Source organism: Limanda limanda, chromosome 5 (assembly GCF_963576545.1).
Source record: "Limanda limanda chromosome 5, fLimLim1.1, whole genome shotgun sequence".
Classification (NCBI taxonomy): domain Eukaryota; kingdom Metazoa; phylum Chordata; class Actinopteri; order Pleuronectiformes; family Pleuronectidae; genus Limanda; species Limanda limanda.
In genome coordinates, this window is record NC_083640.1 from 12120427 (window position 1) to 12137457 (window position 17031).

The window sequence follows — 17031 nt, forward strand, 5'->3', positions numbered from 1 at the left end:
ATGCAAAACAGGGATCATAGATATTTACCGTTTCAAAGCCACAAAGCGACACCATGTTTTTTCTCTTCATCTTTCACTGATGGTGATAAAAAATCCAATTAGCTCAAAGCTCAGCCATTATCTCATTAAATTTCATAATTAAAACTATCCCCTGTGTTTGCCCCTTTACAAACATATCTCCTTGTATTTGTCTTGTTATGCTTCCTCACAACTTTGGTTGAGATAAATGGAGTAAGATCCCTGAACACATGCATCATAGAGATCAACACACCGTGAGCTGAGACTGTAAATAGAGTGGATCTGGTGAGGGATCACAGAAAGCCACAGATGAATGGGAAGTGTTGCCATGGTGATGGTTAGTGATGTGGCAGATGATGGGTAACTTTTGGAAAGTGACGAGGGAAGGTGGCGGTTGCGGGCAGTGGGATATTTACATCCGTACGCCTTATGTGTGTGTCTCAACTAGTATACAATTACAGTTGCCTTCCATTGAACTCTGAGTTCACCCGCTTTTCTTTCACTCTCTAGTAAATTCACTGGTGTGCGTTCGTAGCAAAGACCTACAGCATCTTCCATGGTCACAGGCTTTGGGTTGGAACACTGATTACAGACCTTCACGCTGCGTCAGCTGTTTGATCCGTGGGCTGTGTTTCGGATTTCCCACCCTCCTTGCCCCTGCTCTCGCACCGCAGCCTCGTAGAACACAACATGAGTCACGTGCTGACATCACCACATCTGGCTCTCATTTCCCAGGGCTCCCTCAGGAGCAGATAAGAGGGTCTGAATATAAGACCCAACGCCTAAACACTGTCCACCAGTTGGTACAATGTGAATGTGTCTGGGCTCTTTATGAATCCTGCTTCTTTCTGAGGTATTGAGGTAAACGAATGAGGAGTGGGAGGAAGGTTTTATACCTTCATCAAGCCTGGGCCAGCACTTCTTATTGCTCGCAAGATGAGCTGATAGTATTTTCACTGCCACGAACAACAACACACTATCACACGCACACAGACAGACCAGCACATGCGATGGTTATTTTATAAAGAAGTGCGCCAACTAGAAAATACAAAGAAAGGTCCACGGGTTGAGGAGTCCTTTGGGCACTTCACCCTCCTCCGAGCTGTCTCATCAACATGTTGTCAGTCCAGACCTCCCCAAGGCCTGTTGCATAAACAAAACTGTCTGCCCCCCCAATACAAACACACACACACACACATATACACACACACACACACACACACACACACACACACACACACACACACAACTCTAAATCAGGGCCTCTCAAAGCAAAGTTTATGAGTAGTCTATTATCCTGACACCGTGGTCTAATTTAGGGGTAACTTTGTGCAGGAAAGCAGACGAAGAGCTCCTTTTTTTTTCAAAACAGAGATTTGTGGCCTCTTTTTATTTCTGCATTACCCTTCCGTTTGTTTATGTCAAGCAATAATTCACAGGAGCAAAGCGGCCCCCAAACTATGAGGAGATCAAACGCTCAGCTTCAAGCAATACCAACAAAGTGAGGAGAAAAAGCTGTGTTGATTTGGATGGATCCAGTTTTTCAGTGCTTCTGTTTTTGTTTACAAAAGTGAAAATCGCACACAGCACACGCAGGCAAACGGACTCACACATGCTGAGGCTGAAGTCGAAGAAATATCTCAGGGTTGTTGTGAAGCTGCATATCTGAGCAGTGACCTCACCTGGAAGCCTGGTGAGAAAGATTTACTGTGTGTTGACCCCTCTCACTCAATTTCACACAAGAGATGAACCACAACCCATGAAATGCATATTTTATATACGGTATATATTACATATGTTCAGTGGGAAACAAACAGAACAAGCAAATATACACAATGTTTCCACAAACAGAAAGAGAATGGTGCTGGAAATCAGCAAAATCTTTTCTGTCTTTTTCTTTCACTTTTTCATCCTTGTCATATTTCTCAACTACGCAATCTCTCTCTCTCCCTCTCTCTCTCTCGCTGCCACACACACACACACACACACACACACACACACACACACACACACACACACACACACACACACACACACACACACACACACACACACACACACACACACACACACACACACACACACACACACACACACAACAATCCCAGACTCAGACTAATGGCATGTTTGACCATGACATGCACATGTGCCCTCTCTGTGTTTTGTTTCTCTGTCGGCTCCAGCTGTTGGTATGTTTGTGGGTCCTTCTGTTTGTTGAATGTTTGTACACCGCTGGCGTATCACTTGAGTCTAACTTCCAATGAGTTGTGTCATCGTCACGAGAGAGCCTCCCCAGCATCTGCCTCATTTTCTACCTCCAGTAATAACATCACTCCTCTACGAGCCTCACTAAGTATTACAAACAGGAGGAGGAGGCAGTGGTGTCGTCAAGCTGCTTTCCAGTACACAGGATTGAAAGAGATTTACTTAGGTGTGCTTGTGAATTTATAAGACACTGAAGACACACTTTTAGTTTTCAGAGAAGAGAATATCATCGTAGATAAAATGCGACATTGCAAACATGGAGTATTGTCTTCTGTTTCAAGCTTAACACAAAAAATCTGCTGCAAATCAGATTCATTTTTACCTCAGACATCAGGGTTATGTTTTAATCAGTGTTTGTTCATCTGTTAGTCAGCAGAATGACACAAAGACTACATCACAGATTTATATCAAACTTAGAGGAAGGATGTGATGTGGATCAGGAAAGAACTCATTAAATTTCTGATGCGATCCAGATCAGTTAATGGGCGTTTTTCATCTTGTTTGTTGATTTGTTGCAGAAAAGCTCCTGGATCTTGATATTTGAGTCTGTTAAATTTGGTGCAGAACCAAGAAATATCGGGATTGAGTCAATTTGAATGCGGTTTTATTTGGGGCCTGTTGGGTGTTGGTAGAGTTATGTGCTCTCTGAGTGCCATTCTAGTTTTTGTAAAGTCATCCACTTGGACAAAATACAGGAATGAAGGTCGGTCTGAGCCTTAAAATCGTCTTTAAACGATTCAACTTCAACCGTCCCTAAATCAAATGGAACTTTCAAAGGTTGGACACATTCCAGCAGGTCATAGTGTGAAACAGTAAATTCACCAGACACTGGGATAACGTCATGAGAGGCTATATTTATGGCTACTTGAGGAGGAGATTTCAACTGTTCTTACACACGCAAAAATATGACAGCACATACCCACACATAATGATACACGGTAGGTCCTGGCCTCTCGGAGAGGAGCAGCAGCGGGAGCATATGATTAGTGAAGTGTAAAGACAGAGGATAACGATCAAGGTTTGACCCTCGAACTCAAACTGACCTTTTAACACAGCCCATAAGGTCTCGGCACATAAAACCGTCACGCAAGCCTTGATTCCCCCAAACAAACCAAGATTTGTACAAAATCCACATCCACAAGACAGTGTTTTGTTTGGAGTGGGACCTTTATTTTGTCAAATCAGATGGTTTTGCTTTGTATGTTGAATACGATGCCACTAAAAGGTGGAACAGTCACAAGGACCCCAATGAGTCCATGGAGTCAAAGAGACATGTTGACGAATGGGCTCTGAATTAAAGAGAGCTCCGAGAGGATGTTGCCTGTGACCAGACCAGTCAACACTCTGTCACCCACACTCTCTTAGATTAGTCTAGGGCAGGAAGGCAGGAAGTAGAACAACTAGAGAAGTAAGTGAAGAGAAAATCCCCTTCAACACACACACACACACACACACACACACACACACACACACACACACGAAAGTCCAAAATCCCCACTGGACATACAATCATCCCTACATTTAGACCCCATCTTCAACAAACTGCTGCCGCACCCCAGCAGAGGAAATGCCTAAGTCCCCTGAAGTGGAGCATAACAGCTCGGCCGTTCACATCCACAGCGAGTGGGGCTGGGAGGCTGGGAGGGCAGGAGAGCCTCTAATAGCAGGAAGTTGTAAGAATAATAGCGGCATGAGGATGTCATGGCCCCCTGTCCCTGTGGCATGCGAGCTCTGGGCCAGAACAGCGTCAGAGTCTGTGCTTCATGCTTTTCTTACACAAATAATGCAACAATGTCTCACACAGTTTACAGTCAGGGTTGACCACATGTGGATATTTGAGGGAGAAATGACCTTTCCATGCAAGAAGAGTTTGTGTGACTGTTTCTACCGCCAACTAGAATGGTACTTTACCCTTTACTTTCAATCAAGCTGGACCAAAGATTCCTGGATCTGCACCAAAATGATTCCCTGACTCATGAAGCACTTCCTTCCACCAAGTTTCCATGGACATCCAAGCGAAATAGTTGCGAACCATACAACATACAAACAGACAGGGGGTGAAAACATAACCTCCTTGGTGGAGGTAATTTGGACATTTTTGAACTCTCACTTCCTGTTTTTATTTTGTTTGTCACTCATTCTGTTCAAGGAATCCAGCTTCACTTCCTCCCATTGTTCCGTTTCCTTCCACTGCACTCACCTGCACCTGCTCACACAACACCTCCCACTAGATTGTGTCTGTCCTTCAAATGGAACTCATGACCATTGACTGGTTTTGTGTTCAGGACAATATGCTATGTAAGTTCTGCTTCCTTGTTGAGCTTTTTTTGACTTTGCTTGTTTGTATTTTTTTATTTCTTTTCATGTGGATTAATTTTAAGCTTTCCATCTATGACTACCTTCCAGTGTAAGACCTCTGCCTGCATTACAAACTGACACTTTTGATCCTGCAAGTGATTCTCTGATTCTTTAAAATCATTAGACAACATACCTCCGCCCAGGCCCCACAGTCCCCTTCAGTTCAATCACGCTGCGCCAAATTTCACACACTCATAGAAACCAGCTCACAAAATGTATCAGGTTCTTTTTTTATATCAGAATCCATGAATTATTCCCTGAAAATTGATCCAAACCAAAATTTGACACTTTCTTTTCCCAAGTTTTGTGGAAATCCATCCAATGTTTTTTACGTAATCTTGCTGACAAACAAACAAACATACAAACAGGGGTGGAGGTAATAAGACATTTTTGAAACACTAGAGAACTCTTTTGGTTACAATAGCTTGCTCTACTCTTAATCCTGAAAGTGTTAAATTATGTAAGAAACTGCTTTGTACTAAGATCAAAGACTTTGATTCATTATTAATAATTACTCTGCCATTATCGTAAAAAACAGCTTCAACCCTGACGATAAGACATGAACCTAAAGGCAATGAATACAGAGATGAAGATGGAAACTCTTTAGGCTTAAATGTGAGGGGTTATTCTCATGTGATTGTGTCAGGTGACTGTGTCAATCCAGATTTCACCAAAGGATTACTCAGCTACAGCGAACCCTTTCCACACCTCATTTTCTTTTAGCAGCGAGGAGCCTGGTATTTGGAAGAAATGATCTGAAATCAGATTTTTGCGCATCGTCAAAACCAACCAGAGCCTGGACATGTGAAAATAAAAACCTGTGACTTTTATCGTCTACATCTGTCCTGGATTATCTGAGAGTGGCTGCTAAATAAATTACAGAGCTCAGGAACATTCCCATAATCCAAGATCTTAAACCCCCGTGCCACTGACTCACAAATACCAGTGCATGAGTGTGTGTGTGTGCATGTCTGGGGGGGGGCAGTTTGTTCAGAGTTCACAGCCTGTGCATCAATGCATGGCAGTTTCTTGTGTGAGAGCGTGCTGGTGTGGTCAGTCTGAGTGTGTGTGTGTCACTGTTGGACAGCCATTGAACAGACCCCCAGCTGTTCTTCAGCACTGAAGCAGCCTCCCCTGCTCCCTCTTTTCTGTGAAGCCGGCTTCCGACTCAGTTCCCATGAAATTGGCCCCTTCTCTGGCTGCCCAAACTGTAAATGGCTTCTCTGGAGTCTGCCAGGGGTCAGTGGGGCCAATTCAAAGACAAATAGAGACAAAGGAGAGACTGACAGCTCCAGATCCTGTCAACCCTTTATATCACATCAGCAATTCATATTCTGCATTCTGCCTCAAAAGAACCATTACAATTACACAAATAAATAGTATTATACAAAATAATTAACTCTATTGGATTGATCCTGGCTATTGATCCTCGGCAAGGGTTACTAGGCAATGTGAAGATAACATGGATGCAGAGTCAAAATTCTGAGATTAAAGTTGATGAAAGTAAAGCAAAATTATGAGAAAGTGAGCAAAATCATCATGTGATGAAAAGTTGAAATTATGACACAGTACTTAATTATGAGGTTTAATCCTGAGATTTTCTTTGTAGATCCTGGGTCATCATATACTAAGTCATTTTCTTTTGAGCAAAATAGCCCAAACCATTATTTTTTTAGAGACTATGTCGTTTGAGTTGTTAAGTCATTATTTTAGTTTGTAAGTCTTTATTCTAGTTCAAGTCCTTATTTTGAAAAAGTTTCTCATCATTATTATTTTAAGTGGCAGAAATGAGCTTCTGTGAATAACAGAACACTGAGGATGCCTGAGACTTCTTTTTACGACCCTCTGCTACACGTGCTGCTTTTAGTGGCTGCATTGCACTTTTCCTCCGAGTCACCCAGCAGCTTAGTGAAGTCATTACGCTTTCCACTCTCTCAACGGGAGGTGGGGCTTTTTGCTGAAAACTTATTCTACCCCGCTGCACAAAGAGCAGTGTGCAGCAGCAACCGCAGTCTCCTCCACGCTGTGCGTAAAGACACGCAGCCAGCAGCGCCTGCACCACAGATCGCTCCGGTTCGGACCTACAGAGCCAACACTGCATGAACCTGCACCCAGCTTTTCCAGCAGATAGTCCGAGCCCGAACAACATCGGGACCCGTGAAGAGAGAAGCTGCGGGAGTGGTCTGGAAACTGTAGTCACGATGAGCACGCAGACGGTCAACCTTGATACCTACAGCCTGTCGCTGCTCACGGCCAAGGAGGACATCCTGAACCCGCGCTCCTCCACCAACTGGTAACACACAAGCCTGCAGTGCCTTTTAACAAACCTGCATCACCACACACCCAGTACTGTATCTGAACTATTGCATGTATGATTCTGCATCCCTGTGGAGGAGATTGAGTAACTTTTCATGGCCTGTCGTGTTCTCCGTGTTGTGAATTGAGCCTGAGCTGTTTACGCACAGCCACGGGTTCTGTTGCGTGAAACCAGGCTGCATTTTTAATCAATCCAATGAGATATAGGGAGGTGACCAACACGCACTCTCGCTTGCAGTGACAGAGATGCATGCGAACTGGTTTAGTGGCACAGGAATGTGTGGACCCTCCTCTCCTCCTCTCGGAGAGCTGATGGGAGCGCGCACGCCAGGCGGCTGGTGTGGCTCAGGGTGAAACACCTGGCCCGCGGCCCGCTCTCCTCTCCCCGGGCCCCGAGCTCCATGACTTTGCTGTTCTCCCCCCCACTTCACCTCAGGAGCTGCAAGGCGTCCTTCTTTGTGCCAAGGATCATGTTTCTGCTGGTGTGCTGATCTCTGACAGGGGTTGTCTTTCAGGGAGAGGCTCGTTAACATGACAGACTGCCTGCACGAGAGCCATTAACCAATAATAGGCTACCAATCAACTAATGCTGAGCAGGGATGTTGTGAATAAAGGTCATGTAGGAACATAGTATTGAAGAGCATGCATGGATATAGCAGCATTTAGAGCATCAACACAACTGTTTTACCACAGATAAACAATATGGGCAAAAATGATATCAAGATCTTAATGTTCATATCAATCGATATTATTAATTATCATGATAAATTATGATTTATTGTAAGTTTAAAGACTGAGTTTTGCTCCTGGGTGAAGGTTGTAGTTCAAAACTTTTTCGAAATTCCCATTCTCCTCCTTTTATTACTGTGTGTGTGTTTGTGTGTGTGTGGTAATGTAATCTGCAGCTACAGACGCATGTTGTCACTAGTTATTCCAAAGTATAGCTAGACACACACTGTGACCCCCTCTCTATATCCACTCACTTTGAAGTTGAAGCTATAGTTCATAGAAGTAATGACAAGACCCAATTCCCCCCACGTGTGATCATGAGGAAGTAAATGACTGATTCAGTGCATCTCTGTTTCATCTCCCTCTCTACCACATGGTTCTTCCTGCCCACTTTTCTTCTCATGACGCCATGCCGACTTGAGGAAATGAGAGTCAGAACGCCATGTGTTAACCTCGACAAGCTGAAATATGCCGTCTTCACGACTCGGGGTGGAAAGAAGTTCCCCCTTCTCCAGGCAGAACACGTTCACTTAGTTTCCACTCTTTCTTGCGTTTGGAAAAAAATATGTCTCAAAGTTTCCATGTTCAGTATCACTACGGAGCTTTGTTGTCCCATGGCAACACCTCCATAACTTCACTGATCCAGCAGTTCCTCATTCGAGAGCGTGTCAGTGAACAACAGATTTGGATTGTGCCTCTGCCAACCCTCTACCCAAACTCTGTCTCTCACCCACACACACACTCACACACACACACAGATCCCAGCATTCATTAAGCCCACTTTAAAAGGCTAAATAACTCTGTTAGGACTCAATGGAGGGGTGTGGGTGGGACACGATGATGTTATGATTCCCACTCCCAGACCAGCGAGACAGACACCCACCATGTGTGCGAGTGTGTGTGTTTAAGTGTTTGTGTTCGTGCGTTAAAGGGATTTTATTTCCATGCATGTCGAGTTTGCATGTGAATATATTTGTGGCTGGATGTGTGTACGCATCTAGCAGAGAACACTCGAGTGAGTCGGCGAGCGCTGAGAAGTTTGCTTTGGAGCTTGTGTTGTTGAACGATCCCGCCCCCCCAGTGCATGGCCTTGAGGTCCCTGCGTGTATTATCTAATGACCTTGTGTCCTGAATGGGAAGCAGACCCTTTGTGGGTGCGACTCTAAAGAAAAGAGGAGCAATTTCCATGCGTCCTTCATTCAGACCCCTCTGCTCAGCTCGCAGCCTTGGAGGTCTCTCCTCAGTCTCCCAGACCACTGAGGAGAGGACTACAAAGTGTCTCTCGCTCGTAGGCTGGAATCCTGCTCCGTCCGCATGTGTTTTGTGTTTGTGTGTGCTCTGACAAACAGAAAGAAAGAGAAACAGTCAAAATGCATGTTCCCAAGGACACTGTCCAATTCTCGGAGCAGGAAATGCTTCTAATTCTTAGCAGCAGGAAATCATGATTCATGTCCAGTTTAAACCAAAAATAAACGACTCAAACACACACCGTTGCTTATGTGGCTGTGCATAAAGCAGCTACTGTAGACTGACAGTTTTAGTTGTGGACGCAAACGTAAAAGAACACCTTGTTCCTGACAATTCACCAAACTGCCTCTGTCAGTGGTTTGTTCTGCACATTTTACACATTGGCAGCTCAGTCAGTGAGACAGTTTAAACGAGAGCAATTTTTCCAAACCAGCACGTATTCCCAGAGGTGTCTCCCTGCCAAATATCTAATAGATTGTAGCAGCACCAGCTCAGCCAAACATGTAAAGAAGAGCGGTTGAATAAATCAGCTCAGTAAAAATGTTTACAGCATTGTTTTAAGTCTGGCTAAGTATATCAGAAGGGAAGTCCTGCTGAGCCGTGGAACAGTTTGACCTCTTTTCATCACAATTGGGTGTGGACTGCATTTAGACATCTTTGAGCCTCGGTGACTTCAAACACACCTTCTTTAAAGCCCTCCCTCTTTAAGTCCACACTTTGATACTGTGCACAGCGCTTGTGTTAAGTCGGTACAGACAGTGACGCATTGAGTAAATATCTAATTTCATTGTTTCAACAGTGTGATTCTGTTTAGATAAAGTACTAAGGGGGCGATCCATCTTGTCCTCGTTCATTCTGGGTTTAAAGTCTAGTTCAAAACACGGCGTATTAGGGCCACTTAAAAGGGAAAAACTTACTTCTGAGAATAAGTTCATAATATTAGGAGAATAAAGCTGTGATATTACAAGAAAAAGTAATAATATTGCAATAATTAGCCTCAATTTTAGTTAGTTTAGAGGGGGAATATCAGGAGATCAGCCTGTTGCATTTAATGTTGCTATCCTATTGTAATAGAACCGATTGACAGACACATACAATGGTGAATTCCTGTTTTATTGTTTTTTTTAGTAGGCTGGGTATTGATTTACCAGGTAGAAACAGTTCCTCATTGATTTGAAAATGAATTTTTTACGAGAAGTTAAGGAGAACTTACTGTCTCACGATGTAAAGCCTTTACTGGTAATTCTGTTTTTTAGCAGAAGTGTAGCTGGGTTCTGTCACCAAACGGTAACCTCTAGAAACACCTATTTTGAAGGCCTCCACTTTATTGCAATAACAACTTTGAAAATCGTGCTCAAGATCTTCCTCTTCTTCATTAAAACAGGTAATTTAACCTGCTGAACTCATTACGTATGCAGGTTTGGTTTTATTTATAGCTTTCTTCATCTTATCATGTGGTTTTGGCAGTATGTCTGAAACTTTGATAAATCTTAAATTACAACAACACACAACCCTCTCTTATCCAACCTATTGTTGATGATAAATGGAGGAACCTTTATTCCAGCTTTTATTTGAGCCTGTGGTGTTTGTGTTTCTGCTATTTGCCAAAAGTTCCCCCGGCTCATGCATGATTAACCGAAGCCCAAAGAGCTCCTGTGTATAATGTTACCTGCTGGATGGAATAAACCTGTCGGTGTGGGGGAGAGGCGGTAACATGCAGGACTGCCAGTGTGTGTGTGTGTGTGTGTGTGTGTGTGTGTGGATGCACATCACTGCTTGTGTTTACTGTAGGTGTACAGTGTTTCTTAATTCCACTGGGAGATTATGTGGAAGTGCAGTGAATCAGTCATCTTGTTAGCAAACATAAACAGCCATTATCATCAGGCTCTTATCAAGAAGTTACCCCGACCTGAACTTCCTAACACAAGTTCTGCTTTTTGTTCAGTTCCTTAAAGATCCACAAAGACTCACCTGTCCAAAAAAAGAGACCCAACAGCATTAATGCCGGTTTCCAACACACAAGCTGTTGTGTAATCCTCATCTAGTGTGGTGTAAGGGCTGTTGCAGTTTTCCGCGTTGAAACGAAACCTACTGACCACCTGACTCCTGAGGAAAACAAGCCGTCTGGTTCGGTTCCTCCGGCCGGTCAGGATAAGGCTTCAAAGGCCACACACAGCGGTGGCTCAGGCGGAAATAGCCAGATACTGCAAATGGGAACAGGAGCACAGGAACAGAGGACAGGAACACTGAAGCCAATGCCCAGACCAAACAAACAGATTATTAACTCTTTCTAGAGTTGTGAGGACACAATACATTGCCTAAACCTAAATGTACCCTAAACTGAACAATCTCAATGAAATGCTTAAGTGTAAACCTAATCCATACCCTGAACTAAATCCAATTCCATACACTGAACATTTTCCTGAAATTATCCAGAGGTGCCGTGCGTGAGAACCCAAATGTCCGAGTCAGTTGCTCCAGAAATCCTCTGGAATCCCTGCCAGCCACCAGTAAAATGTCTGGCAAATGTCCAAATGAGCCCATGTGAGAATTCAACAGGAAGATTCTGCTGTATTAACTGCAAGCGAGTGGGTGTGTTGATGACTTTCCTTTTGTGGGTTGACGCCAGTGTGGATGTGCCACAATCAAAAAAACTGTACTTTCCGCTGTAGAATTGATATGATTCGTCCTGCATGCTGCACCCAGATGTCACCCCTCACCTGACTAAAAAAGGCATTTGGATGTTGTGAACTCGTCTGACTTGGACAATCTCCTGCTGTGTTGTCTGAAAATGACTTTTTTTTGTTGGTGTACAACAGAACATAAGCACTATTTGGGATAGAGTAGTATTTGGGCCATAGAAGATCTCCTGGTGTGGCATCAAGACAAACGTTAAGCATGCAGTTGCCCCATCAGATGACACAGCCATACTGCATTCTGGTTATATAAAGTTTTTTTTTTCTAGAGCTTTTGCACAACACCAACCTGACCACAGCAGCATGTGGGTTGGTGCCTCCTGCAAAACTACCCTCAGCCGAGTTTTCTTGTGTGGGCAAGTCTGTGGGTGGCATGTTGGAAGATAATGACAATAATGGCTGTTATAAGCATCCCTGTTTAGTAGACTCAGAGAATGATTCAAGCAGTAATCAAACAACTGTTTACTACTCTTAAACACTATTTAGATTCAAGACAAACCTGTAAGATAATTGTGGGTCTGATAAAGAGAAGGTTGCACTTTATGTGTGTATGCTATTATGTGTGTGTGTGTGCCTCTCGTGATTTGGTTCCTTAGCATGGAAACTGTTCTGTGCAAGACCACAAATTGACACCGTGTTGAAGTGTGACTGGTAATTGCCCTGTAGAAGGCTGGTAATTAATGTTTCATGACTTGGTGGCACCATAGTGCTGCTGCACGTCTTGGTGTCAGTTTTCTATTGGACACAAAATGACTTAAACGTTATCAACACAAAACAGTTGAGACATTTTATCCAGCAGGTGCAGCATGTGTTTGTCGTAGTGAGTATTTTGTCTGTCCTCCTCTCTATTAAATCTGGAAAACGTTTCTATTTTCAATGCCTACAGCAGCGCACGAAACAAATACATTCTTGTTGTACTTTGCAGCCCAACATGAAGGCTGGGACCCTCTGCTGGAAAGCTTCGGCCATATCTTTTTGAAATGTGACGATGAAAAGTGGAAGCAAAATGGAGGGATATTGTTTGTTTAATCTAACTAATAGGTCTTGAGTGTAGCAGGCAGAGTGGTGTTTCCAAGGGTGTGTCAGAAAGCTGTCTAAAACATCTGTATTTTAGTGTTTGTTCAAATATTGGCAAAGGGAGGGAATATGGGGATGTTGCGTGTCCGCAGGCTCTTTTAAAGCACATCTGAGCATCTATATATCACAGAAACAGATTCTAAAGTCAGAGCTGCTGAGTTTTCCAAATATATAATATGTGAATCCAAGCTTTGGGCACTCAAGTCCACTGAAACTCGTATTCTATTACAGATGTGAGAGTGGCCTTCCTGTCTTAACACTGCTGCCGTGCGTGGAAGTCCTGGAGCAGATGGCGAGGCAGCGTTCTCTGGTGTTGCCTCCACAAGTTTGCTCCCACAGTTGCCTCACTGCTAAAGAATGAAGAGACACATTATGCTTTTTCAGTTTTCCCCTTTCCCTCTAGTGTGTAAATAGGTTTTCTGTAAATGTAGAGCTCCTCCCAGCTGAACCTGAAACAACTTGTCAACAGTCTGGCCAATACTTCCAGAATTTGCATAATGTTTGGCTAGCAGCTATTCAGGAAGGCTCTCCAACAAAGTTACTTACAGCGATAGCAGAGGCCGATATTTCCTACGCATGCTGGAAGTCATTGACCCATGCCAACAGAGTGGCTGGCCAATCAGAGCAGACTGGGCTTTTTGAAATGTGGTTTAAAAGAGATGCAGCAGCAATTGAGTGTCTGAGGACAGTGATGTGTTTTCTGAACATTGGAGCATGTAAAGCTTCTCAAGTCATAACCCAAATATAAATTATGAACCTGACTATGAGCTTGTAACGTCTCCTTTAGAATTAGATTGCGATCAAACTTGTTATTGGGGAGATTAAGTGTCTTGCTTCAGCTTGTTTACAGAACTCAATGAGGGCCTGTATCTCTGGTCTGCTGAACATGAATGAATGTTGTGAATCTAACATCTCGTCGTGTTGTGACCCATTTATTAGGTGAGCGTGCCGAGCAGAGAACCAGCCACAAATCAGCTCTCTTTACCTTTAATTAAAGTTGGTAGACATATGCTCTGAGACCTTTTATAAATAAAAACTTGCATTGACACATTCAAATACATACACACACATAAAAACGACACTGGAACAATTCAATAAGGATGCCCCCTTTCTCATTCCCACAGCTGTCCCGTCACTGTGAGGTGACATCAGCTGTGTTTGCCAAGTTGCTTAAGCAGTTGTTCCCACTTCACCATGGCTACCAAGCGCATCACCACACAAAATCATGACATTTTTAAGGTTAGCTATTACCATCTCGCTGCAAAGTCACACTTGGTATTGGGCTGGAACCTCCACTTTCCTTTCTCCTGTCTTGTTTGCTCACTTACAGGTGGCAGTATTGGGTTGTGGGTGGTTGAGGAGAGTCGGTGGGGAATCCGTTGTCCCGACGACCCTGGGAAAGCTAGGTTGTTTGTTAAGAGCGACTGAATGGGACGTGGGGGAGAAGAGTGGAGAAGCACTGATGAGGCTGGGAAAGGGTTGCAAATGAATGGTGATGAGGAAACTTGGTAAGAAATATGGAGGGATAAGGACATGAGAAAGGACAACGCGTGAGAGGAAAGAGGAAACATCGCATAGAATGAAGAGAAGTTCAGTGGGGCAGTCGTGGTGAGAGGCTTGTTGGAGAGCAGAAGCAAAAAAAATGATTGAAGCAGGGCAACGTGGTGCGATGGAGAAAGGGAACGATTGGGGGACATGTGGGGGAGTGAAGAGGAAGGAGAAAAGGATCAAAGCATCAAGAGAAGATGGGCCAAATGGGGTGTAAGTGGATATGTGATACTTGAGACTTTGTTTTGTTTAACTGAAGGAAATGGTTGAAGATAAGATGCCATCTTGTGTTTAAGGATCACATAATAAGGGAGGAAATGTCTATGTGTGTGCGTGTGCGTGTGTGTGTGTGTGTGTGTGTGTGTGTGTGTGTGTGTGTGTGTGTGTGTGTGTGTGTGTGTGTGTGTGTGTGTGTGTGTGTGTAGCAGTGAGGGACAGCATATGCAGGAAATGCCAGAGTGATCCCAGTGGACAGCGATTTTAGGAGGTTTATCATCCCTCATTCCTCTCCTCTCCTCTGAACAATCCATAAACCTTCCTGTCATAACAATTTACCCCATAGAGACACGACAGCTCCCATGTAATACCTCCACCACGACACTTGCCCCCAATAACCACATACTATTCTGCCCCCTTGGAAACCTCCTCTACACTCTCTGCTGTTTCCCATTGTGTGTCTTTGTTAGATGTGTCCCTCTTAGCCTGCCCATTTTGTATCTACATCCCCTGGTGCTTTTCATCGTTTTGCCCAGTGTGAACTCTTATCTTTCAGTGGCTTGAATATATCCCGTCGTCTCCATGTAGCCCCCCCCCCCAACACACAAAACGCCCCCTTCTTCTATTAAACTTGGCTTCTATCACGCCTGTTTTTGCGCTAAGCCCTTTAGCCCTTTTCTTCACCAGTGTGAGAACTGAACCATGTGACACTTCCACAAAAAGTGTCAGGTTTTAACGCATTCAGTCATAAAACAATCTTTTATCATTGGTTAATGTGCACAGGTCTCAATATTTAGAAGTAAATGCACAATGTTGGATCTTGTAGATGGATTTCACAGTTTATTGACTGAGTTTCACCTTGCAAATCTACCTTAGGTCCCCTATGTTATCAGCTTTGACATCCAGCATGTCACACACACACACACACACACACACGCACACCAGAAAAGGTCTAGACTGCTTCCTCCCACTGAATAATGTCACAAAGCTTCAAGAGGAATGAGACCACGTTACTGTGAATCTCTTTAAAACAGTAAAGCTGGGCTCAGCCTACAGGAATTTCAGGCCAATTTAACCCTGATTCTGTGCCCCAGAGAATCGGAGGAGAAATCTGGAGCCTTGGTTGGTACAATGCAGACCCGACTGTCTGGTAGTGGGAGGGTTTGCGGAGCCATTCATATCGATATATTGATTCAGGATGATAACATCAGTACACTCCGAGAATAACCACAACAGCCTGAGACCGGAGCAGCTGAGCGGTATATAAATATTGTATAAACTACACAATACAATACTATACTCTATATATATATATATGTATATGTCTAAGTATATGTATATGTGGCCAACGTCATCTAGCGTGCTACTGTTCATTGATTTTATAACTGAGAGTTATGATCTCACCTTAGAACAGATACTTGTTTAATGCGTTTCTCTGTCTCTCATCCAGACTCTCATTTATAAGGCTACATCCATATTGCTATGATTTCTTTCATTTTTGTCTTGGCTCTGCCTGCCTGAAAATGCGTATAACTCACACACTGGCCATGAGCATGTCGGTGTAAATTGGGATTGCTCGAATAATAGTTTGCCTCCTCGGCATGTAAGTAGTTGAACTTTACTGCACAACAGCTGTTCCCAAAAACAACAGTGTCAACAATGCTTGTCATTGATTATTAATAATCGTTTCTGCACTGGTAAACACCCAATCAGCAAGCTGTTGTGAGTGTCATGTGTCTTTGTTTCTGGCCGTCCAGACGAACCCGTATTCACAGGGTCAGCAGCGTTTCTAGCCAGGCTTCTCCGTAAAAGTGTTAATGAATTTTAAATTGAAATCTAGTTGTCTAAGCCCAGTTTAAGACTGTCAAGATCGTCCCAGGTTTAAAAATGTGCCCTGTCACAATACTTAAAAAAACTCTCACCTCAATGACACCCGCTTGTCTTTACTGATAGGTACGATTATATTACCCAGATAGAAATATGTTAGCTTTAGTCCATGTGAAGCTCTACTTACACACCTGCTAATGTTATCTGTGGATTAACTCATGGCTGTAACACGAGACCAACTGTTGTCCATGTTGTCTACATCCCCGGCCTGACATTTAATCACCTGACAGCGTGGTGTTCACTGCTGTGTCAGCCCCCCCACGTCTAAACGCTTAATGATGTGTTCTGTCCGTGTTTGTTGTAGGTGGGCTGCTTCAGGACATTTTGACGTGATCAGCTATAAAGCAGCAGCACACTTGTTGCCTCTCTTTGTCCGTCCCCCGCTCTTTTCCATCGGCCTCAGCACAGAGAAGGCTGTTTTCTCTCACTGGGCCTTGGCAGTGATTTAATTACTCATTTGTTTAGTTTCTCATATTCTAAACTTCTCTGGCTCTGTGTTTTGCTGAGAAAAGGCTTTTTCCTCCCTCGCCTCCTCCTTTCAACATTCCATCCGGTCTCTCCCTCTGCCCCTCACCACCTCCACCCCCATCCTGACTGTGTGTTCGTGCTCGGTTTGTTTCATTTTTAAAAATCAGTTTTCCTTACATTTCATTGAGCTACACATTATGCTCCC

At 43.7% G+C, this 17031-nt stretch overlaps 1 protein-coding gene across 1 annotated transcript in view; it reads left to right on the forward strand.

The window, feature by feature from the left end:
- Positions 1–6631: 6631 nt before the first annotated feature.
- The window catches only part of si:dkey-40c11.2 (drebrin-like protein A), a 31772-nt gene continuing 21372 nt past the window's right edge, over positions 6632–17031 (forward strand). The window contains exon 1 of the mRNA XM_061070873.1: positions 6632–6934. Within this exon, the coding sequence (XP_060926856.1) occupies positions 6741–6934 (194 nt within the window). The 5' untranslated portion in view covers positions 6632–6740. The remainder of the gene's footprint in view (positions 6935–17031) is intronic.